The following is a 23,078-nucleotide window of genomic DNA, read 5'->3' on the forward strand; positions in this document are numbered from 1 at the left end:
GAAACTTTCCTGTCATAGATGCAGCAGGCATATAGGGCTTTCCTAATATTCCACTGCAGCTGGCACTTGGACTGACCTATCCAGTCTGTTGCTGCCCCTGTGAATCCTGGAGCTCCCTCACAGGCCAGATCACCAGGGCTCAGAGGTGGATATTGATCACTCCAGGGCCTGTGGGGAAGGGGCTTCACCCCTGGGTGGCTGGCAGCGTGACTATCCTTGCAGCGACTCCTCCTGTGTACTTCCCTTAACCCCAGAGCTTGCTGCCCTGCACTAGTGAGGGAGCCAAACAACTTACCTTCAGCCACCCATGGTGCCTAACACCAGTGACTTTTCCAGCCGAGATGGACACTGCCCCCTTCACTCCTTCCCTGCCTCACTACGCTCCTCCATCCGTCCCATGCACGTGCACTGGGCCAGGAGCAAGGTGGGCTCCACAGGGGTGATGCAGGCACGTTCAGATGTTTGCACCGATGTCTGTGTATTTGTGCCTGGGGTGCACAAGCCAGGCACTCTGCCGTAGGGACTGACTCTGATCTCCCAAGAAGGGGAGCGGGAACTGAGCTAACCTCATCAGTGCAGTTTGTGCCGCTCTGCAAACTGCGGCCCCGGTTTGGATCGGGGAGAATTGTTGTGTCCCCCTTGTGCTGTATTGGATCAGGGGAGAGGAGTTGTGTGTCCCCTTGTGCTGTGTTATCAGTTGTGTGTCCCCTTGTGCTGTACTGGATCAGGGGAGAGGAGTTGTGTGTCCCCTTGTGCTGTGTTATCAGTTGTGTGTCCCCTTGTGCTGTGTTATCAGTTGTGTGTCCCCTTGTGCTGTACTGGATCAGGGGAGAGGAGTTGTGTGTCCCCTTGTGCTGTGTTATTAGGCCCTTGGGCTCACGCTCCATTTTGGAAAATGGTGCTGTAACATCCGCTGCTGCCCCCCGAGCCCGGTCCCCAGCTGTGAGCCGGCTCCTCCCCCAGCCAGGGCTCCCCATGGCCGGTTCCGGGGGGCTCCCCGAGCGGGCCCCTGTCTAGGGGCCGGGGGCGCTCAGCGTCTGTCCCCGACGCAGGGGCTGCGGGCCCCGCGCCAACACCGGATCCCCAGTCACGAGCCCGTCCCAGGGAGCGAGGCGCCTCTGCCCCCCCACTCCCAGCATCCTCCGCGGGCAGCAGGCCGGAAGTGAAGATGCCGTTTCCGGGTGACGCACGCGGGCTGCCCTGGAAGCGGAAGTGCTGGGCGGCAAGATGGCGGCGGGCGCGGGAGCCGCGCACCGGGCCGGGGCCCTGAAGCAGCAGAACAAGCCGCACAAGGGGCGGAAGCAGCGCGGAGCCGCCCAGCGCCGGGCGGGAGGTGAGACCCTGTCGGGGCCCGCGGTAACCGCCCTGCCCGGCCGCGGGGGCCCGCGCTAACCGCCGCTCTCTCCCCCTAGGCCGCGTCCCCGCCAAGACCCTGAGCCGCCGCCGGCGGGACCTGGCCAAGCCGGACCGGAGGCACCAGGCCCTGCAGCTCCGCAGGCAGCGCAAGGAGGCGGTGAGCGAGCGGGGCGAGCCGTGGGCTGTGACCGCGGGCCGCGTTCCCGGGCTGCCTCGGGGAGCGGAGCCTCTGTGCTGGGCGGGGTGTATCGCGCGGTGGGCCCGGAGCTGCCCGCCCCAGCAGCGATAGGGGCGGGCAGTTTTACTGTCAGCTGTTTCTGTTCCCAGGTGCTGGCAGAAAAGCGAAACCTGGGCAGCAAAGATGGGCCTCCTCACCTGGTGGTGGTGGTCCCACTGCACGCTGGGGTGGTCACCCACGACGCCTTGAGGTTGCTTCAGAGTGACGAATCTGCCCTGGTGCATAAGAATGAGAGAGCAGAGGGTTTTGTGCTGCTCTGCCCCCGACTTAAACAGCGATGGCGCTTTGTGACGGCACCCATGGGTAAGGGAACCCTGAAGGAATAGGAGGGCTTGTACTGGCTCCTAGTATTCCACTGTGTTCTGCTGAAACTCATCAATGCCCCATTCTGCCATATTCTGATACTGTGTTTCTAGGGAATCTTCATGCTGTGTTAGACCTGGCAAAAGCAGCCGATACCCTGCTGTTTGTACTGGATCCGCTCGATGGCTGGGACAGCACTGGAGATTACTGCCTCTCTTGCCTCTTTGCGCAGGGGCTCCCCAGCTATGGTAGGTGAATTAAAAAGAAGAGGGTACCCTAAGGGGTTGGAATTGGGTGTCTAAAGAGATTCCAGAGTTCTTGACTGGAAGCTGGTGCAGTAACTAGGACCCCCATACAGCAGGTAGGTTGCCACTGGATCTTGCTATCTAGAAGCTTGGAGTGCAGATCAGTTGATCTAATGTCATCAGTCCCCTGCAGCCTCACTCTGTGAATGCACCCCTGTTGGGTTAATGCTGGTGATCTAAAATCATAAGAGACATCTCGGATCCAGGCTGCTGTCTACTTGCTGAACACTTGTTAGCATTTTGACTATTTAAATGTGCCACATAGTGGGCACAAATGAATCTACATCAGTACATCCCCAGATGGAGGAGCTAAGGGAGACAGAGAGGTACATAGATGAGATGGTCCCATCCCCCGTCTGACAGCCTCTGTGCTGTTGAGGAGGATGAAAGTCTCAGGGAAGGAGAACATCCAACTGCAGCAGAGGGAACTGATCCCATAGTTGGGACCCTCCTTCCAGATGATGATGTGTGGTATCCTCTCGCACTGAGGATACCTCTCCAGGGGAGGGAACTCCAGTTATTAGGAAGGGACAGATTAGGAAGGGTGATTTGATCATGGGAAACAGATAGCTGGGAGAACCACATGGTGACTTAACTGTCTGGTGCGAAGGGGGTTATGGATCTCTTGAGCCATCTAGATAGACTTATGTGTAGTGCTGGGGAGGAGCTGATGGTTGTGGCACATGTAGGTACAAATGACATAGGGAGGGATAGGAAAGAGGTCCTGGAGGCCAAATTTAGGCTGCTAGGTAAGAGATTAAAGTCCAGGACCTCCATAGAAGAAGTCTCTGAAATGCTTTCAGTTCCATGTGCAGGGCCAGTTAGACAGCAGAACTGCAGGGTCTCAATGCATGGATGAGACAATGGTGTAGAGAGGAGGGGTTTAGATTTATTAGGAACTGGGGGGAGGGGAAGCCTATACAGGAAGGATGGGCTCCACCTAAACCAAAATGGAACCAGATTGCTGGCACTTAAAATTAAAAAGGTCATAGAGCAGTTTTTAAACTAAGGGCTTGGGGAAAGCCGACAGGTGTGGAGGAGCACGTGGTTCAGACATCCCCTAGGGAGGATCTATTAATGGAGATTCTCTATGTCCTAGTAACGAGGAGAGGATGGAAAATGATAAAATACAGGTAGGATCTGATGAGAAACAGTCAAATGAAAAAAAACTCTCATTCAATTACATCATGTAATGGCAGACAGCTAAAAAGTGACAAGTTCTTAAAGTGCTTGTATACCAATGCTAGAAGTCTAAATAACAAGATGGGTAAACTAGAGTGCCTGGTATTAAATGAGGATATGGATATCACAGGCATTACAGAAACTTGGTGGAGTGAGGATAATCAATGGGACACAGTAATACCAGGGTACAAAATATATCGGGTGGCACTATTTGTGAAAGAGAGCGTAGAATCAAGTGAAGTAAAAATCTTAAATGAACCAAACTACCATAGAATCTCTATGGACAGTAATTCCATGCTCGAATAATAAGAATATAGCAGTAGGAATATATTACTGATCACCTGACCAGAATGGTGATAGTGACTGTGAAATGCTCAGAGAGGTTAGAGTGGCTATTAAAATAAAAAACTCAATAATAATGGGAGATTTCAACTATCCGGGTACATATCACTTCAGGACGGGATACAGAAATAAAGTTTCTTGACACCTTAAATGACTGGTTCTTGGAGTAGCTAGTCCTGGAACCCACAAGAGGAGAGGCAATTCTTGATTTAGTCCTAAGTGGAACACGGGATCTGGTCCAAGAGGTGAACATAACTGGACCGCTTGGTAAAAGTAACCATAATAGAATTAAATGTAACAACCCTGTGGCAGGGAAAACACTCCAGCGGACCAGCACTGTAGCATTTAATTTCAGAAAGGGGAACTACACAAAAATGAGGAGGTTATTTAAACAGAAATTAAAAGGTACTGTACCAAAAGTAAAATCCCTGCAAGCTGCATGGAAACTTTTTTAAGACACCATAATAGAGGCTCAACTTAAATGTATACCCCAAATTAAAAAACATAGTAAGAGAACCAAAAAAAAGCCACCATGGCTAAACAACAAAGTAAAAGAAACTGAGAGGCAAAAAGGCATCCTTTAAAAAGTGAAAGTTAAATACTAGTGAGGAAAATGGAAAAGAGCATAAACTCTGACAAAAGAAGTATAAAACTATAATTAAGAGAGCCGAAAAAGAATTTGAAGAACACCTAGCCAAAGACTCAAAGTAATAGCAAAACATTTTTTAAATACATCAGAAGCAGGAAACCTGCTAAACAACCAGTGGGGCCACAGGACAATCAAGATGCTTAAAGGAGCACTCAAGGACGATAAGGCCATTGTGGAGAAACCAAATGAATTCTTTGCATCGGTCTTCACCATTGAAGATGTGAGGGAGATTACCAAACCTGTGCCATTCTTTTTAGGTGACAAATCTGAGGAACTGTCCCAGATTGAGGTGTCATTAGAGGTTTTGGAACAAATTGATAAACTAAACAATAAGAAGTCACTGGGACCAGATGGTATTCACCCAAGAGTTCTGAAGGAACTCAAATGTGAAATTGCAGGACTACTAACTGTGGTTTGTAACCTATCATTTAAATCAGCTTCTGTACCAAATGACTGGAAGATAGCTAATGTGACGCCAATTTTTAAAAAGGGCTCCAGATGTGACCCCAGCAATTATAGGTTGGTAAACCCAACTTAAGTTCCGGGCAAGCTGGTTGAAACTATAGTAAAGAACAAAAGTGTCGGACACACAGATGAACATAATTTTGGGGGGAAGAGTCAACATGGTTTTTGTAAAGGGAAATCAGGCCTCACCAATCTACTAGAATTCTCTGAGGGGATAAACAAGCATGTGGACAAGGGGGATCCAGTGGGTATAGGGTGTTTAGATTTTCAGTAAGGCCTCAACAAGTTGCCTCACCAAAGACTTTTAAGCAAAGTGAGCAGTTATGGGATAAGGGGGAAGGTTCTCTCATGGGTCGGTAACTGGTTAAAAGATAGGAAACAAAGGGTAGGAATAAATGGTCAGTTTTCAGAATGGAGAGAGGTAAATAGTGGTGTCCCCCAGGGGTCTGTACTGGGCCCAGTCCTATTCAACATATTCCTAAATGATCTGGGAAAAGAGGTAAACAGTGAGGTGGAAAAATTTGCAGATAATACAAAATTACTCAAGATAGTTAAGTCCCAGGCAGACTGCGAAGAGCTACAAAAGTCTCTCTCAAAACTGGGTGACTGGGCAATAAAATGGCAGATGAAATTCAGTGCTAAGTGCAAAGTGATGCACATTGGAAAACATGATCCCAATTATACATATAAAATGATGGGGTCTAAATTAGCTGTTACCACTCAAGAAAGAGATCTTGGAGTCAATGTTCAGTGGCAGTCAAAAAAGCCATCAGAATGTTGGGAATCATTAAGAAAGGGATAGATAAGAAGACAGAAAATATCATATTGCCTCTATATAAATCCATGGTATGCCCACATGTTGAATACTGCGGGCAGATGTGGTCGCCCCATCTCAAAAAAGATATATTGGAAAAGGTTCAGAGAAGGGCAACAGAAATGATTGGGGTATGGAGTATGTGCCATATGAGGCGAGATTAATAAGACTGGAACTTTTCAGCTTGGAAAAAAGACCATTAAGGGGGGATATGATAGAGGTCTATAAAATCATAATTGGTGTGGAGAAAATAAATGTTGTTTACTAATAACACAAGAACTAGGGGTCACCAAATGAAATGAATAGGCAGCAGGTTTAAAACAAACAAAAGGAAGTATTTCTTCACACAATGCACAATCAACCTGTGGAACTCCTTGCCAGAGGATGTTGTGAAGGCCAAGACTATAACAGGGGTCAAAAAAGAACTAGATACATTCATGGGGGATAGGTCCATCAACGGTTATTAGCCAGGATGGGCAGGGATGGTGTCCTTAGCCTCTGTTGCCAGAAGTTGGGAATGGGTGACAGGGGATGGATCACTTGATGATTACCTGTTCTGTTCATTCCCTCTGGGGCACCTGGCACTGGCCACTGTCGGCAGACAGGATACTGGGGTAGAGGGACCATTGGTCTGACCCAGTGTGGCTTTTTGAGTTTTAACTGTTAACTCTGCTGTTCTCTTTGCTGTCTGCTAGCCCTTGCTGTCCATGGAGTCGCTGACCTCCCACTGAAGAAACAGACAGATGCTAAGAAGAAATTGGGCAAAGCCATTGAGAAACGCTTCCCAGAGGCCAAACTCTTCCCCCTGAACACTGAGCAAGAGACTTTGTTGTTGCTGAGGCATCTTGCTTCCCAGAAGCAGCGGCACCTTGCTTTCCGTGACAGACGGGCCTATCTGCTTGCCCAAGAGGCTGAGTTTATGCCCAGCCACGATAGTGACTTGGTGGGGACCCTGAAGGTATCTGGCTTCGTTCGGGGACGGACCCTCAATGTAAACAGCCTGGTGCATATCGTGGGACATGGAGACTTCCAGATGAGTCAGGTTGATGCCCCTCCAGACCCCTTCTCTTTAAACCCCCGAGTGGCGAAAGGCCAGCAGAGGAAGGGCCAGGACATGGAAATACAGGTAGGATGGTGTTCTGGACTCGAGTGGCTCACTGAGAGTTATCTGTTCCCTAGTAATCGTTTAGAAGCTGCAGGATCTTTGAACCAATGTAATCTAGAATTGGATTAAGATTCACTTACTCAGCAGATGGGTCTAATAAATCTTTCTGAAGGCCAAACACTCAGCAAGTAGTGATCAGTGACTCTAAAATAGGTAGCTCATTGGGATAATTACCTCACCATTTCCTCCAGCACTGGACAGTACAGCTTTAACCTCCCTTTGTTACACACACTTATTTATAACTTTTTGTTACCTTCTCTTATGCATACATTATTAGTCTTTCATTTCCATGCTAACTCCTCTCCCCCATCAGTGCAGGTTTTGTGTTACTTCAACCTCATCTTTATTTTTTCAGTTACTTTAGCTTTTCTTCTTCCCACACACATGATTACTCTTCAATTTCGTACATGTGCAGTTCTCCTTATGCTTATGTTAAATGTTATCCGAACAGACTATGAAAAGCCACAGTAGGCTTCTGTCAGGCCTAAATATGCCTTAGTTCCCAACAGTCAGCACCTGTGGTCCTGCAGTCAGGTTGGTTCAAGGCAGAGTGTAAAGCTTTGCCCTCTCGGAGAAGCTCTTTGGACAGAGCAGTGTTTGCAATGAGCATAGGATGTGCTGTGGGTGAGTACTTCCTTGCTAGTGGTGGGATTATCTTGGGTAAGGAGAGGTTGTGGAGGGGCTAGTCCTTTGCTACAAACTGCGATGTGCAGCTTGAATTGGGTGGGTTCTCACATAACGACTTTGTCTACTAGGATGATTCTGTAAACGGTGCTGTTGAGATGGAGGAAGTCATTAAGGTCCTGATGAAGGCAGATCCTAGAAGACAGGAGTCTTTGCAATCAGAGGTGATTCCTGACCCCATGGAGGGGGAACAGACCTGGCCCACTGAGGAGGAGCTGAAAGAGGCAGAAGGTCAGTGCTGGCAATATTTCTCTAGCCTTTCCTTAGATTATTGGTGAAGTTTTTAATTTTTACGAGCTCTAGCTGAGAAGCTTATGGCTGGGCATGGTATCTAGCTTTGAACCCAGGCCCCTCTTGACTCCTATTTCCAGCCTCTTCCTCTGACCATTGGGCTGCGTAGCTTCTCCAGTTTGACCCTGAATTTGGGCTGGCTAGATCATTGGAGAGCATGTCATGGGATCCTGAGCATCTGTCTGCTGATGGCCATATAGCGCAGAGTTATTCCTAACTGCTCTGTGAGGGAATGAGCTGTGCTCTCCAGTCCTGGCATTAGTGATGCTGATTGGTGAAATCCCAGGGATGTGTGAACAGTCTCTGGATTTCGGTTACTGATTTCTGCACAGGGAAGATACATTGCTGTAAACCCCTCCACGTGTTTCAGGTAACTTGCTCTTCCGTCTGACTGTCCACCCAGCTGTAAAGCGGAACTAGAGCGAGCAGCCTAGTGCCATGTCTGGCATTACTGTAGGTAAAGAGGTGGGGGAGGCCTATGCAGTACTAACCACTCTAGGAATCTGGCAGAGTCCCTGAAGGAAAGGAGGAAGGTGGTGAAGGTCCCCAAGGGAACATCCAACTACCAGGCTGCGTGGATTGTGGATGATGGAGAGGATGGCAGTGAGGAGGAGGATAACATGGAGGATGAAGATTTGATGGCAGAAGCTTCCCAGGTAACAAGAGATTGATATTGTAGGTTGTGTCCAAGTACTAGTGTGCTTGCCCCCCTGCAAACCGCCTGTCTGTTCTTGCCACACCCAGACACGCAGTGTAAGGGCACAACATACAGCCAGGCTGGTGTCCACGTTTCAAGGGGGTAAAGTCTGATGCAGCCACATGCCCCTTTGTATTACTCCCTCTGTCGCAGTCAGCTACTCTCTTATCTAAACTCCAGTGGGGGCTGTGCTCTGCATTGTACGAGATGCATGCAGCCCCTGCAGCATTGCCTGGAATGTGGGTGTAAGTACACCTGGCGGTGGGCTGTGCACATCAAGCACAGTATATACTGTCCGTGTCAGGTTGGGGAAAGCAGTGAGGAGGAGGAGGAGCTCGTGGAGGAGGAGTGTGAGACCATGACTGTGGCAGAGTCTGCTCGGGACGACCTATACGACGAGAAGCTGGATGAGGATGAGGAGCAGATGTTGGAGAAGTACAAGCAGGAGAGATTGGATCAAATGTTCCCAGATGAGGTGGACACCCCCCGCAACTTGCCTGCCAGAGTCCGGTAAGAAACTTCATGCCAGGATGGAAGGAGCGAGTGTGCTAGTGACTCTCCCTTGAGTTGTCCTGGCTTTGAGACCGGCAGTGTGCAATGGGGAAATGGGACTGGACATGCTCTACTTTGCTCAGTGAAATTAGTGTGGTAGTGAGAACCCACGTGGGTGGATGCATCAAACCAGACCCTTCATCTGTGACTGATCCAGTGGGCGGGTGCAGTGACAGTTCCCTTGTGTGTGGCTCATTTGGGGGCTGATGGCATTGGGTGTTCCTGACTCTCCATGCTTGGATCTCTCCTACAAGCAGGATGAATTCCCCCTTGCTCTCTGTGGTGGTGTAAGTCCCAGTAAAGGTATAATGCAGATGTCCTCCCATGGGGGAAGGGTATTTGCTTGCTAACTGCTATAGGATTTGTTGAGTAAAGTCTCTGAAACTCTGTCCTCCAGGTTCCAGAAGTATAGGGGGCTCAAGAGTTTCCGGACTTCTCCTTGGGATCCCAAAGAGAATCTCCCCAGGGATTATGCCAGGATCTTCCAGTTCCAGGACTTCTCCCGAACCAGGAAGCATGTGTTCCGGCAGATAGAGAAAGAGGAAACTGAAGGGGCTGCGGTACCTGCCTTTCCTTGGCTAATTTGTCTTCCTGCTATGTTGCCCATCTCTCCTTCCCTGCTGTGTTACTCGCACTTGGCAGGCGAGGTTTGGTAGTGAAGTTGCGGCACTGCTGGTTGCTGGCTAGGCCTGTTCCTGTGTGGTAGATAAAGCCCAGGTAGTACTGGTGTCCTGTTTTCTCTACCCCACAGCCTGTGTGCCTAGGCAACTCCCCACATGCATGCTCCATCTTGCTCCTTCATACCTCGACAGCTGGGAACCTGCATTAACTGTTCTCTGTCCTCCTTCTCTCTCAACAGGTTGGCTGGTACGTTACACTTCACATCTGTAGTGTTCCTATCTCAGTGATGGAGAGTTTCAGGCAAGGGCTGCCTCTGGTCCTATTCTCACTGCTTCCCCATGAGCAAAAGGTGAGTATGCCACAGACTGTAACCTGTCATCACCCAGAAGAGCTGGAAAGCCACTGTGCCTCTTGCATGCAGCTTTCCCCTCTGGCTGATACAGGCGTGGCGTTCTCCTGGCCTTCCTGGGGCCTTTGCTGGGAGGACAAGGTCTGAGTGTACAAGGAATTCAGTTCAAATCTTTTGTGTTGGTTGGGGTTGAAGCTGTTTCTGCAGGTCCTGGGGGTCATATCAGAATAGCATGGAGATGGCCATGATGGTTTAAACCAGAACGTCGGAACCTGGCTGAAGTTTTGCTGATGAACCTTTTATGGCTCTGAGGCTTCTCTGGTGGGGATAGGGATTCTCTGGCATGAAAGGAAGATCTGGCAGCACTTTGGCTAAAGCACCTGGGTTGTGAGCTGTTGTGAGACACTGAAGACATCTGGCTTGCAGAGCTATTCTGCATTATCCATGGCTTTCAATCTTGCAACCCTGCCGTTCCAGGTGAGCTCGGCCCCTCAGCATTACCTTTCTCCCTCTCTCTGCAGATGTCTGTGCTGAACTTTGCAGTGAGGCGGCACCTGGGCAACAATGAAACAGTGAAAGCCAAGGAGGAGTTGATCTTCCACTGTGGGTTCAGGCGCTTCCGCGCCTCCCCTCTGTACTCCCAGCATAGCTCAGGTGGGTGTCGGACCCACTAGTGGACAAACTGCATATAGAGGGTGGGGCCCTTTGCTCCCTTTCTGTGCAGACCCCCTGCTGGCTGGGGTCTCTGGTGGGAAACCTGGGATGGCTGAAGGGACTCTGAGGACTTACATATCTTGGCTGTTGGGCTTCAACAAATGGACTCAATTCCTTTCCCCTGGGAGGGGGATGGATTGGCCTGGGCAGCATGTGGTTCTGTGGGACCGTGAGGAAGTGGTACCTGGTAGGGCTCGTCCTTGCTCAGGATTGGACGAGGCTCTATAATTTGAATTGGTGATCTCCTTTTCCAAGGGGTTGGCTCTCAACAGCCTAGTGTGATGGTGGAGGGAGGGGGGCTGCGTGTGACCCACAACCCCATGCTGCTGAGGTTGCTCTCAAGGCTGAGCAGGAGGAGGGAGTGGACGGACCTGAAGAGTGTTCCCTGAGCAAGGTGTTGATAGTCCGAATTAGTGTGCGTTGTGGCTGGCCTGCTGCTTGTTGGTGTTGGGTCCTGGAGTTCCCCTGCTGGCCACTGGCTGGTAACTGAGTTTTACTTGGTGCTTTCTCTCTTCTAGCTGATAAGCACAAGTTGGAGCGTTTCCTGCGGCCTGATGCAGCCCTGGTGGTGACTGTTTATGCTCCCATCACTTTCCCCCCCGCCTCAGTGCTACTGTTTAAACAAAGGAGTAATGGTAAGTCAGTGAGTGCTGAGGGGGTGACCGAATGAGAAATGAAAGCTAATCCTAGCAGCAGAGGTTTCCAGCTTCCACTGATAGATCTGGGTCCCATTCTCCAATACTGCCACGCATCTGACGTGCCTTAATCATCTGTCAGGCTCTCAGAGGGCTAACTTGCCCATCTCCTCTCCCTCAGGCTCAGGAGTAATGGCCTTGTCCTTATTCTTGCTGTGGGGACTGCCCTGCTCTAGGACCCACTGAGCAGTGGCATTCATGTCAGCTCTGCTCCACAGGAATGCACGACCTCATCGCCACAGGCTTTCTGCTCTCAGTGGATCCAGACAGAATCATCATCAAGCGGCTGGTGCTCAGTGGTCACCCTTTCAAGATCTTCAGCAAGACAGCTGTAGTGCGGTACATGTTCTTTAACAGAGGTATGTGGTGTGTGTGTGTGTGCGCGTGTGTGTGGGGGGGTGGGGCGGGGGTACAGCGGGTCCTGTGTGCCTCTGGAGACCCTGCGGTTCCATAAGAAAGTCTGTCATGACTTCCAATAACTGGAGCCTTTCAGACCTGGAAGTGCAGAGCTGAGCTCAGTGTGAACATTCTGACATACGTGTTGACGTGACCCAGATATCTCAGCAAGTGTCCTGTGCCCTGCAGAGAGGCTCTCGTGTTCTGAGCACACCCATCCATGCAGCAGTGATTCTGTTTCGCCTATAGGTGAATGCACACTATAGCTCTTTGGCCAGGGTGCTGCCGCTTGTCATACTCACAGCTGCTCTGGGTAGTAAGTCAAGCAGCCTGACTCCTGCCTGGTTTGCTAGCTACGTGGCAGGGTGCTGGGGAGCTGGAGACCACTGTGGCCTGTTTCTCACGTCTCTTGTCTTTGATCTGCAGAGGATGTGCTGTGGTTTAAGCCGGTGGAGCTGAGGACCAAGTGGGGCCGCAGAGGACACATCACAGAGCCGCTAGGTAGGCCCGGTTTGACATGCAGTGTTGCCTTGCTTTCCTCTCATGGCGTTGGGCCACAATCACTGTCTGCTCTTCGCTGGGCTGGGGAAGAGGAACAGGCAAAATGCAGCTAACAGCTTCTGTTGCTTTCTTTGCCTAGGGACTCATGGTCACATGAAGTGTCATTTTGATGGGCAGCTGAAATCCCAGGACACGGTGCTGCTGAATCTGTACAAGCGCGTCTTCCCTAAATGGACTTATGACCCGCATGTGCCGGAGCCGGTACCGTGGGTGAGAAACGAACAGCAGCTCCCCATGCAGGAGGTGGAGATGGAATAACCCTCCAGGCCTAGCGTGTCTGCTGTGGTTCGCACCTCCTGCACCCCACATGGGTGCTTGGCTGTTCCAAGCCTCATGAGAAGTAGGGAGAACTGCCCTGGACTTGTTAGTGCGGTGCCTTTCCTGGGGTTTGTGTCCAGCATTCACGCTGGCTGCAGCAGCATTAGATCTGGCTCACAACTGCCTATGCCCTGGCCTCCAATGTCAGTTTATTTCAATGGTAAATATATCTTCACCTCAATGAATGTCTAAGTGGCCGCTTTCTTGCAGTGGGGGGTGGCTGGATCGAGTTATTGTGCACACTGGGCATGCAGGTTTTGTTCATTCCCTCCTGCCAGGCTAGAAGCCCCTGAAGCTGCACTAGGGATTCTGTGTTTCATCCCCTCCCCTGCCATTTGTGTGTAACTTGAGAACATAAAAACATAGGCTGCCATACGGGGTCAGACCAATGGTCCATCTAGCCCAGCATCCTGTCTCCAACAGTGGCCAGTACCAGAGCTTCAGGGGGAGCGTACAGAACTGGGCAGTTGGGATGATCCACCCGTCTTCCCTTCCCGGCAGTCAGAAGTTTAGGGTTGCCTCGGGCATGGGGTTGCATCTCTGACCATCTTGGCTAATAGCCATTGATGGACCTATCCTTTATTTCGTTCTTCACTGAACCCAGTTATATTTTTGGCCATCAACATCCCATGGCAATGAGTTCCACAGTTTAACTTGCCATTGTGTGGGAAAAGTACTTCCCCTTATTTGTATTAAACCTGATGCCTATTAATTTCATTGGTAGTGGTTTTCCTATTGTGCGAAAGGGTCAATAACACTTTTTTCACTCCATTCATGATTTTATAGACTGTCCTATTTTTTTTCTCTAACAGCCCTAATCTTTTTAGTCTCTTCTCGTATGGAAGCCGTTCCATATCCTTGATCATCCTTGTTTTCCTTCTCCAAATATTTTCCACTATATCCTTTTTGAGGTAGGAAGACCAGAACTGGACACTGTATTCATGGTGTGGGTTCATGGTGTGAGCATTACAATATTCTGTCTTATTTTCTATCAATTTCCTCATTGTTAGCTTTTTTGACTGCTGTTGTGCATTGAGCTGAGGTTTTCAGAGAACTATCCATTGTGACTCCAAGATCCTTCTTGAGTGGTAATCACTCATGTAGAACCTATCATCATATGTGTGTAGTTGGGATTATTTTTGCCAGTGTGCATCACTTCATGCTTATCAATGTTGAATTTCATCTGCCAGTTCCTGAGAGCGCCCCCTGTGACTCTTGATTAATGAATAATTTTGTATCCTCTGCAGACTTTGCAATTTTGCTGTTCGCTCCCTTTTCCAGATCATTATTGGATACGTTGAACAGCACAAGTCCCTGCACAGAGCCTTAGGGGACCCCACTAATCGCTCTGCATTATGAAAACTATTTATTCTTACCCTTTGTTTCCTATCTTGAACCAGTTACTGAGCCATGAGAGGACCTTCCCTCCTTATTCTATGTCTACTTAGTTTTCTTAAGAGCTTGTGGTGTGGGACCTTGTCAAAGCCTTTCTGAAAAACCAAGTATACCCTCCAAGAACCCTACTAGATTGGCGAGACATGACTTCTCTTTACAAATGTGCAGTTGACTCTTCCCCAATAAACGGTGTTTGTCTAACTTAGAGCCTGTGGGCAGGAGGGAGCCCTGTCCCATGAGAGCACAGGGTCACACTTTACCACAGTCTCCTGCTGCTGAACACACAAGTGATCTCTCCAAGCAGCATGGGCTTGGGCCCCAGGCAGGGGGTAGCTGCATGAAACTCATTCCAACTGCCTGCCTTAGGGAGGCTGAGACACCAGCTGTTGGGCTCCACTCAACTGTTCCAGGTTAAGAGTAGCACCAGCTGCTCCTTGAGATGACAAGGTTTCCCCACTTCCTTAGAAATCACAATCCCTTTGCTCATGTCGTTTTTTTATTATTACAGTAACTCCTAGAGGCCCCACTGTGCAAACACAGCACCAGGCTCTAAGAAACAGCCCAGTTTCTCACTCCTTGGAGAAGTGGCTCTCAAGGCTGATCAGTTTCCATTTGCCCCTTTGCCAGGTGGGCTGAGCCAGGCCAGGGAGCCTAGGTCTATGTTTCCTCCACACAGTACAATGCAGACGTTCTTCACTTCCTGGGAGACTGAGCGAAACTGCTCAGAGAGCACAGCAGCCACTCCCACTCCAGCCGTTGGCTCAATAAGCAGCTTCATCCTCTCCCACACCAGCTGTGTTGCTTGCTGTTGGGGCAGAGAGAAGAGCAGTTACTGTGCTGGTAAATATTGTTCTAAGCCTTAGGTATACCCCACTGCTTAAAGCGGGGAGCTGAGCATGATACACATCCCTTGTCATGGACTTGTGGGCGATGCTTTGGGGAGGCGCAGGCCACAGCTGTGGGCATCTGTCGATAACAATTATGGGAAGAGGCTGGGACCCTAAATTACTGCATCCCTAAAGTGACAGGCAGCTGGGGCTGCTGCTGTGGAGCTGAAGACTGCCATGGGAGGAAATGGAGGAGGCCCAGCCAGCATGGCAGAGAGCGCTCATCCTTTGAAGGGGATCACGACTCCTGCTTCATGCTACAGCATGGGAGGGCAAGGTGGTGGAGGGAGGACAATATGTGTAAATGGAGGCACCTGTGCCAGAGCGCTGGGCCATTACAGCAAGGAGGTGCTTGGAGTTAATGCTTACCTGGATCTCCTCCTCTGTGACTGTCAGCACGTCATCCACCAAATCCTTAATGATAGGCCAGGTGTTCGGTCCAATGCTGGTTTTAACACTGTCTGCTATGGTGTCGGGGAGGTGGCGGTTGGGGGTGAGTTCCCCCGTCACCTTTGACCTGTAGCAGTCATCTGCATTGCATGGTTCAGCAGCATACACTCTGACGTCTGGTCTCAAAGCCTGCCCCAAGGAAGAGCAGGGGATGAGTTTGGAACTTGCTGGTGAACATGGCAAGCCAGGCCACCTCATTGTGCCTTAACCCCCATGTTCTGTAGCAGTTTGGGCTGGGGCAGGCCTTTCGCCTGCCATGGCATCTTCCCCTCCAGAAGAGTGTGTCTGGCATTTGCTGGTGTGACGAATCAGAGAGCAATCCATTGCTGAGCCAGGAGCAGGTTCCTTCTACTGCGGGCAGAGGGCGAGCTTCTCCTAAGGGCAACTTGTCTTCTTACTCAGCCCTAAAGGAGTGCCCAGCTGTCCTCAGGCTGCCAGTATCTCTCATCTGCCTCTGTTCCTGCTGGAAGTGGCACCATTTTATTCTGTATCGTGGCATGAGGCTTAAACTAGAGTGTGTGTCGCCTGCAGTGATCTGTCCTGGTTGCCTTCATTGCAACCTGGACCTGCAGGGGAGAGTGCTAACGAACTCTACAGTATCTCCTGATCCAAATACAGAGAAGGTCAACTACAAATCCAAGCTGCGTGAGAGACTCCTGAGTTCAGATGCTGTGTGAATCCGAGAACTTCCTCCTCACAAGGTGAAATGCTCATTTTTGGGCACAGTAACTCCTCAGTCCCCCCATTCCTGAGGAGAGATTTCTTACCTTGACGGCCACTGCTATTCCAGCAACCATCCCTCCTCCTCCAACGGGAACCACCAGTGCATTCACCTGGGGTACCTAGCACAACAGAGACCAAGAGACGAACGCTGTCTTGTGAGTGCGCTCAGAACCACAGACATGCTCCCAAACGGCTCACTCCCTGGAGGCTGGCTCCAAGTCCTGATGGACTAACTCCGGCTGCCCTGACCTCTCTGCAGCAAGAGCAGATGTGTCCCCCTGCTTGTTCTCTCCTGCCTAATCTGAATAGTACCAGAGGAGGAGGTCTCCTCACCTGCTGCAGTACCTCCAGTGCTATAGTGCCTTGGCCTGCAATCACAGCAGGATCCTGATTGGGGTGCACCATCACACCTTCCTTCTCCTGAACTGTCCGAGCTGCCACCTCCATTCGGGACTGGGGAGACAGACCAGGCACAAAAATTGTTAATGCCCCCGTGTGTGAACAAAGCCAAAATACCCTGCTGTGCTGCCCCCCTCCCTCTCTATTACCTTGTCAGTGGGCTCACATAATATCAGCCTGGCTCCGTAGGAGCAGATGGCAGCTTTCTTACAGAGTGGCGCTGTGCGAGGCACCACGACGTAGGCAGGAATCCCTGTGGAGTGAAAGGACTGGATAATGACGGGGGCCTGGCCACAGAGGCACATCCCCTGCTCGTCTGAGAGTGGGTCGGACAGACGTGGAGCAGAGGATACCCCCGAGAGAGAAAACCAGCTCAGTTGTGACCAGGCCCTTTGCAGGTAACCACCGTGGTGGTGCATGCAGGACAGGGATCTGAAAGTGCATTAGAGCTCTTAGACCCTGTGCTGCTGCAGTGGGAGTTCCTGGCTCTATCTGCACCAGCCTGTGGATGCATCCAAGCAGGGAAACACTTGGCCCTGCTGGCTAACAGTCCTGTCTGGGATTAACCCACCCGGCTGGGTGGCAAAGACCTGGGGCTTGCTTACTCCAAGGAATCCCCATGTGTAGTTAAGTCAGGCAGGGACTGAGCTGCAGGATGGATGCTGAGCCTGCTGGGAGCCAGAGCTACGCCGTGGCATTCCGCTCCTGAGCACTGGCAGGCTTCCCCTAGGCTAACCAGCCACCTCTCAGGAAAACCCCAGCTGAAAGACCTGAGCAAAGGGCTGCCCTTCCCTTACTGCTCTCTCCAGCTCCTCTGCTGCTGGAGAAATGAAGGGGCGAGTGAGGAGCCCCCAGCCCCACATGGCCAAGAATTTGGCTCCCTGTTACCTTCTACTTTAGCTGCAAAGGCAAGAGCTTGGCCGTGGTTTCCACTACTGTGTGTCACAACTGCCTTGGGCTGCTCTCTGTCGCCCTGGGCTGCCCGAACCAGACTTCTGACAGCATTCAGTGCGCCTCGGATCTGGGGAGAGACCACAGGTTGAGTGAACCTGCAAAGGAGGCAAAGCCTCAGCTCTCCCTGCTCAGATGGGGCAAGGGTTTGCTGCTGCTGTCGTGACCTAGCTGAGAGCAGCAAGGGGAGGTGGAGAAGCTGCTCCCCTGCACCCCTTTTAATGGCTGCTTTCCCCAGCAAGGTGGCAGCTGTGGATCCCTGGAACCAGTACAGCACCAATGCCAGCTTCCCTTTCTCCCCCTGAGTCCCTAACTGCAGGAGTCCTCAGAGTCTGTAATGCCCCACTGTGAACCATCTCTTCCTGGCGCTGGGGCTGCCAAGAAGTGCTTGTAAGTGGGGGCTGCACAGTAGGAAGTGGACAGGGGCCACCAGCCTTGTTTCCTGGGGGTAGAGGAACGGTAATTTCTAGTCCCTATTGCTCTGGAACTAGAGTTGAATTGTCCCCAAAGCTGGCAGGGCCTGAGGGCCAACCTGCCAGTGGACTCATACTGCATGTTCTGCAGCATTTAAGTGCTGAAATGAGCGATTCTCCCTTTGTACAGATGCTAATAGGGCACACTTTTGTATTTGCGCAATTGCTTCTCAAATCCAACCCTGGTCAGACCCTGTACCCTTTCCTCTGAGATAGCAGAGCTAGGCAGGTGGGTGGGTCAGGCTGCCCCCCCCCCCCCCCCCGTGCCACTAATGTGTCAGCTTTACCTTAAAGGAACCAGTCTTCTGGAAGAGCTCACACTTGAAGAAGAGTCTGTGGCCGGCTAACTCGTCTAGGCTGGAACTGGTTAGGATGGGGGTGAGGTGGATAAGGCCATGGAGACTTGACTGTGCAGCTTCAACATCTGCCAGTGAGATGCAGTACGGAGAGGACATGTTCCATAAGCTGAGGAGGGGGAGAGAGAGGCTGGAAACACATCCTACTGCTGGAGGGAGCCTGCCTCACCAGTCACGGAAGGAGTGCAGAAGAGCACAGGGGCTCCTAATGCTCCACTCCAAATCAGTCTCCTTAGATGTGTCTGGGCCCTGTTTTGGACCCAAAACACAGGGCGGGGTTAAGTTTTAAACACTTGACAAATTTGAAATTTAAAAGGAAAGTCCATGAAAGCAATTTTGCTGCTGGGTTAGGATGGTTGTCACAACAGCCTGCAGCTGTGAACTAGTGCCAGAGCCAGCTCCAGAGATGTTTGTGTTCGCTGTATGGCATGAAATGAGCCAGCTGCTGCGATGGCTTGTATGCAGGGAGGGTGTCACAGGATTACCTTTCACCAGAGAAATCCAGTGGCTGAGTGGTATGTCGCACTCTGCCTTTCTGTGAACATTCAAGGTAAGCACCAGCTCTATTTGAATAGCGTTTGCCTATTACTATAAGTAAATATTTCTGTTTGTGGACTTGGCAGAGAGAAACAGTGCTCCTAGTTTACTGTGCACCATGCTGCGAGTGCCCTTCCCGAAGCCCTGGGAAAGAGGAAACGGAGACATGGAAACAGACTAAAAGCCCAGGAATGGGGCAGAGGGGTGCATAGTAGCCACTTGGGAACTCAACCGACTGTGCAGTGTAAGTGCCCAGCCCTGCCCCTGTTTGCAGTACCCCTGGCAATAGGAGGTTTCCTCGGTGGTACTGTTGCTGGAGTGACTGAGGTGGACAGATCCTTCCCCCACGTGATCTGCACTAGTTTGAACGAGTTAGAGCAGCCGGGGGAGATGGTGATAGGAATCTGCTTTCCTGAATCACTTCTGCCCCTGCCCCTCCTCAGCTGTACTGCTCCAGCGGGGGGCCCCAGGAGCGGTCCCTGCTCTGGGCTCCCTGCAGTGCTGCTCTTCGGCCTGGCTGGCCAGGCTCAGGGCGCTGGTGCACAGGGGTAACAGCCCCGCGGGCGCTAAGCTTCGCTGGGCGTTACAGTCCCGCGCGGCTCTCGGTTGTACGGCCCGGGCCGGGACAGCCCGCACCACGGTGAGGGGCGGGGCCAGACCCGGCACGCGGGCAGCAGCCGCACGGGGGCGCTCACCTGGCCCGGGCCGCTCTCGCCAGCGCTCTGCGGCCTGGTCCCGGCGCTGTCGGACTGGGACCTCTGAGTTCCCGTCAGTCAATGCCCGTGGCGGCCCGGGATAGGGTGAGCGGCGCCGCGGGGCGGGCCAAAGGGCGCCGCGGCACGTGGGCTGAGGGGGCGTGTGCACTGGGGAGGCCGGAGCCGGTTAGCGCATGCGCGTTAGGAGCGGAGGATTTGGGCCCGCCCGGTTGCCGTCCGCCCCCTCCCGCGGGAGTGGGGCCGTAGGGGGCGGGGCGGGAGCGAAGATGGCGGCGGAGCTGGAGCGGGTGCGCATCTCGGCCGCGGAGCTGAGGGGGAGCCTGGCGGCGTTGGGGAGGGCCCCGGGGGGCGGGGGCCGAGGTGAGACTTCAGGGCCCGGCGGGCTGGGCCCCTCCCCCCGTAGAGCCCCGCGAGCCCCGGGCTGGGCCCCGCCGCGAGGGGAAGCGGGGCCGCGCGGTGCTCTCACGCGAGCTCGCAGGTCGCGTTGAAGCCGTTGGCTGCCGTGACCTGCTGGCTCGCGCGAGCCCCGGGGCTCGCCTGGGGGGTCCTGCTGGGGCAGCGTCGAAGGGGGCTTGAGCTCGGGATCGGGCCAGTTTCCGAACAACGCATTAAAGGTGCCGCGGGGTTCCCCGGCCCTGCCAGTATGGGGCCGTCACGGTCACAGGTCCTTGTGGATGGTTTTCTCCCCTCTGGATCTGTGACAGACCCGCCAAAGCGGGGGGACGCGCCGACTCTGCACGGGAACCTGACACTGACGATGCCCAATATGTGCCAAGTAAACAAACTGAAAACACAGAAGAATCCCCCCCCCCCCCGCAACACTTTCTCTCTCAGGAATGTGAGGTGCTACGTGTAACAATAAATAGTTTTGTGGCAGAAGTGTGATTTTACATTGATCACATCCTCTCAAAATAAAGTTCCTTATTGTGCTGGGTGCAGCTGCTAAGTTGCAGAGCCTTGTTCTGGATCTGAATTTATTTCTGCTGCAAGGCTACTGGACTGAATCTCCCCTTCTTGTGTGCAGCTCTCTGTGCTCTAACTTCTCCAGTTCTCTGCAGTTTGGTTTTGTCATCCTATGTGAGGGCCACCTCTCCCTTGTTGGAGTTAAGTTTACATCAAAGGAACACTCAGCATTGAAATATGTACGGCACAGAGAGGGATCTTGAGTCTACTTGATGCTCAAGTCCAGAAAACCTCTGTACATGCTGAAAAGAGTCTGTATTGGGCTGCAGCTAGCCCTAAATTTGTGAAAACTGATAGCTGCTCTCACTATTGGGCCAGAAGTAGCTGCACCACTTGCCTGTAAGAGTCTCTGCACTCCCTGTTTGAGAAACACTGTGTTCATGAGAAGTTAACGTCAATAATCCATGTATGGTATTCTGAAAGCTGCGTGTCCCAGCAGAGGTATATTTGCATCCTCTTAAGTTCCTTCTGCCCGCTTCCAAGTGCAGAGCTTGCTTAGGCTGTGCTGCTGGCCAGTGGTGACCAGTTAGGTTCTGCAGAGCTCTTGGCCTGCATTCTCATCTTTGCCGGCTTCTTATGTTGTGCTTGTCACTGCTGGTCTCCATTTCATTGCTGGTGTGGTTCATCATCCATTTCATTTTGCCGCACGGCTGCCCATTATTGCAGCAGCTTCCCACTATATCAGTGTTCCCAAGAACTCATTCCCAGAGGTCTCTGAGTATAGCACTGCACATACAGTAAACGAATTCCAGTCACCTTCTCTGCCATTTGCTTCCCCATCTGCAAAAGGGGGTTACCTGCCTCCTGGGGACAGGTGAAGAGGGATTGGGTTGTAGGAGTTAATTAATTAAGGTTTGTACAGTGCTTTGAAGATGAAAACTGCTAGATAAATGCAAAGGATTACTAAAGGCAATCCGTCCCATTGTCACTGCTTTCAGAATGCCCATCTCTGTTTGCTTCCCTGCAAGTATTCTTGCCTTTTGCGATTGTCAGGTAGTGGCTGTAGGAGGGCTTGAATGATTCTGGCTTGGCAGATGCTTTCTGTGTAGCGCGTAATATCCAAAACATCTGAAAAATTGTCTAGTTTCACTCCTCTGTAAAGCATTTTGGGATCTACTGATGAAAAGTGTGATATACAAATTAGTTGTTCTTGTTAGTTGGATGGCATGATGGCCCATAAGTCCTTTCCCTCTGAATTTCTTGACTGGTTTTGAGCCAGCTAATGTGATGAGCAAGGCAAGTGTATGTCTGTGTTACAGAAATGATTAACGCTCTTTGCTCTGAAGTATTGTGAGCAGAGTGGAGCTTTGAGACTATGAATGTTGGCTTCACAGATGCTGAATTGTTTTTTATCCAAGGCTGCTTGTGATGGAGATTCGGCAGCGGGCGCCAGCTAGTGCAGCACAGAAAGCTGCACTGGCTACTTGATGATTATGATTATATGCCGTCGTTACCTGTAAGTTATCCCAGGCATCGTGGCTGTCAAAGTTAAAGCAGTGAGAGGACTGCTGCATCTCCTCCTAACTATCCTCAAATTATTAGTCAGTGAGATTCATTTGAGACTGATCTAGAAGTGCAGCCACTACCTTGACATCCTCATATCTTGACAGCACTGTTGTTTGGTTAGAGTGAAAGCAATTTAATACCACATGGTTTTATGGTGGTGTCACAGCAATCAAGCTACTTCTGTTAATTTGTGTGGAGTATGAAATCATCCAAGGAGAAACTAGGGAAGCTGAAATTCTAAAATCAAGTTTCATGCAGCTAAACAAACTGTGCCCAACTATCTAGGGGACAAATGTCTCCAGAAAAAGTCCACCCTCACCACTCCCATTTCAGAAGCTTCTCCCATCAGTGCTCTGTCGTCATGGATGCAGTTTATCCAGTGTTCTAATGACAGAAACCTCAGAACTGCCTCTGAGGTGCCTTCATTTGTTCCTGTCAATGAATTGGTTAGGCTGCTGTGGGAGGAGATTAGTGAGAGAGGATCTGTAATTTCCAGTATGTTTGCTTCAGAGGGAGGTGTGTTCTTGCTTTGAGTGATTTCCCTCTGCTAGGTATGACTGAGGCCATCTTCATGGTGGTTTTCAGTTGGTATGAAGTAGAAACCATTCTATAATATGATGTAAAACCCCAGCCGAAGATACATATTTAATAAGAATAATGTATAATGCTGCTGCATGTGATGGCATTATTTTACATAGTCTTTTTCGTGTCAGTTGTGTTCTTTTAAGTACTTCTAGTATTAATATCATTACACAGAGAGAAATGTAACGAGTTGTGGGCCCGGGAGAAAAGAAGTCTTCAGTGCTGAGTTGAAATGGGATGTATGTAAATGAGGCAGGGAAGTACAGGGAGCTGTTCCAAATGGCAAGAGCTGCAGAGGGGAAGGCACATGTACCACCAACAGACAGATCAGAAGAGCAGAGGGTGAAATCAGGAAAACAGCAGCAACAAAACCCTTAGCTTGCACTCTGCTCTAAGTCTCCCAGTGTATCTTGTCTGTTTCTTACCTCGTAAGCTGCTTGAGG

At 51.1% G+C, this 23,078-nt stretch overlaps 3 protein-coding genes and 1 non-coding gene across 17 annotated transcripts in view; 3 read left to right on the forward strand and 1 right to left on the reverse strand.

The window, feature by feature from the left end:
* The first annotated feature begins 1,180 nt into the window (after positions 1-1,180).
* Positions 1,181-13,412, forward strand: TSR1 (TSR1 ribosome maturation factor). Its single transcript, XM_039508498.1, has 15 exons — positions 1,181-1,333; positions 1,413-1,513; positions 1,684-1,897; positions 2,011-2,145; positions 6,350-6,780; positions 7,575-7,734; positions 8,305-8,450; positions 8,796-9,001; positions 9,441-9,603; positions 9,903-10,013; positions 10,535-10,667; positions 11,246-11,362; positions 11,641-11,781; positions 12,245-12,319; positions 12,459-13,412. Exons 1-15 carry the CDS (start codon positions 1,228-1,230, stop codon positions 12,635-12,637), a joined length of 2,418 nt encoding a protein of 805 aa, XP_039364432.1. The 5' UTR covers positions 1,181-1,227; the 3' UTR covers positions 12,638-13,412.
* On the forward strand, positions 10,247-10,337 carry LOC120387614. The gene has a single exon (XR_005590259.1). It is a non-coding gene; the product is annotated as a small nucleolar RNA SNORD91 family (small nucleolar RNA).
* A 1,166-nt stretch (positions 13,413-14,578) lies between the features above and the next one.
* On the reverse strand, positions 14,579-20,109 carry SRR (serine racemase). Of its 5 annotated transcripts, none has more exons than XM_039508343.1 (8): positions 20,051-20,109; positions 18,263-18,440; positions 17,440-17,572; positions 16,701-16,804; positions 16,486-16,605; positions 16,197-16,271; positions 15,349-15,558; positions 14,579-14,897 (listed from the first exon to the last, which is right to left on the reverse strand). In XM_039508343.1, the coding sequence occupies exons 2-8, from the start codon at positions 18,428-18,430 to the stop codon at positions 14,694-14,696; spliced, it is 1,014 nt and encodes a 337-aa protein (XP_039364277.1). In that variant the 5' UTR covers positions 18,431-18,440; positions 20,051-20,109; the 3' UTR covers positions 14,579-14,693. The 5 variants fall into 5 exon arrangements, with proteins under 5 accessions (XP_039364277.1, XP_039364274.1, XP_039364278.1 ...); XM_039508340.1 differs by lacking the exon at positions 20,051-20,109 and adding an exon at positions 19,564-19,863; XM_039508344.1 differs by lacking the exon at positions 20,051-20,109 and adding an exon at positions 19,146-19,443.
* The window catches only part of SMG6 (SMG6 nonsense mediated mRNA decay factor), a 142,590-nt gene continuing 139,252 nt past the window's right edge, over positions 19,741-23,078 (forward strand). For 2 of the 10 annotated variants that reach the window (XM_039508326.1, XM_039508335.1), the window contains exon 1: positions 19,819-19,944. In XM_039508326.1, coding sequence (XP_039364260.1) covers positions 19,851-19,944 — 94 coding nt within the window. In that variant the 5' untranslated portion in view covers positions 19,819-19,850. The other 8 variants (XM_039508330.1, XM_039508325.1, XM_039508334.1 and 5 more) reach the window with 8 other exon arrangements.

This window comes from Mauremys reevesii, linkage group 20 (genome assembly GCF_016161935.1).
Source record: "Mauremys reevesii isolate NIE-2019 linkage group 20, ASM1616193v1, whole genome shotgun sequence".
In the NCBI taxonomy this organism is placed as follows: Eukaryota; Metazoa; Chordata; order Testudines; family Geoemydidae; genus Mauremys; species Mauremys reevesii.

Coding starts and splice junctions, on each gene's coding strand:
- TSR1 (XM_039508498.1), top strand. CDS start 1,228: ATGGCGGCGGGCGCGGGAGCCGCGCACCGGGCCGGGGCCCTGAAGCAG. Junction 2,146..6,349: donor GCAGGGGCTCCCCAGCTATG/GTAGGTGAATTA, acceptor GCTGTCTGCTAG/CCCTTGCTGTCCATGGAGTC. Junction 10,014..10,534: donor TGCTTCCCCATGAGCAAAAG/GTGAGTATGCCA, acceptor CTCTCTCTGCAG/ATGTCTGTGCTGAACTTTGC.
- SRR (XM_039508343.1), bottom strand. CDS start 18,430: ATGTCCTCTCCGTACTGCATCTCACTGGCAGATGTTGAAGCTGCACAG. Junction 16,606..16,700: donor TATGTGAGCCCACTGACAAG/GTAATAGAGAGG, acceptor CTGTCTCCCCAG/TCCCGAATGGAGGTGGCAGC. Junction 16,272..16,485: donor CACTGGAGGTACTGCAGCAG/GTGAGGAGACCT, acceptor CTGTTGTGCTAG/GTACCCCAGGTGAATGCACT.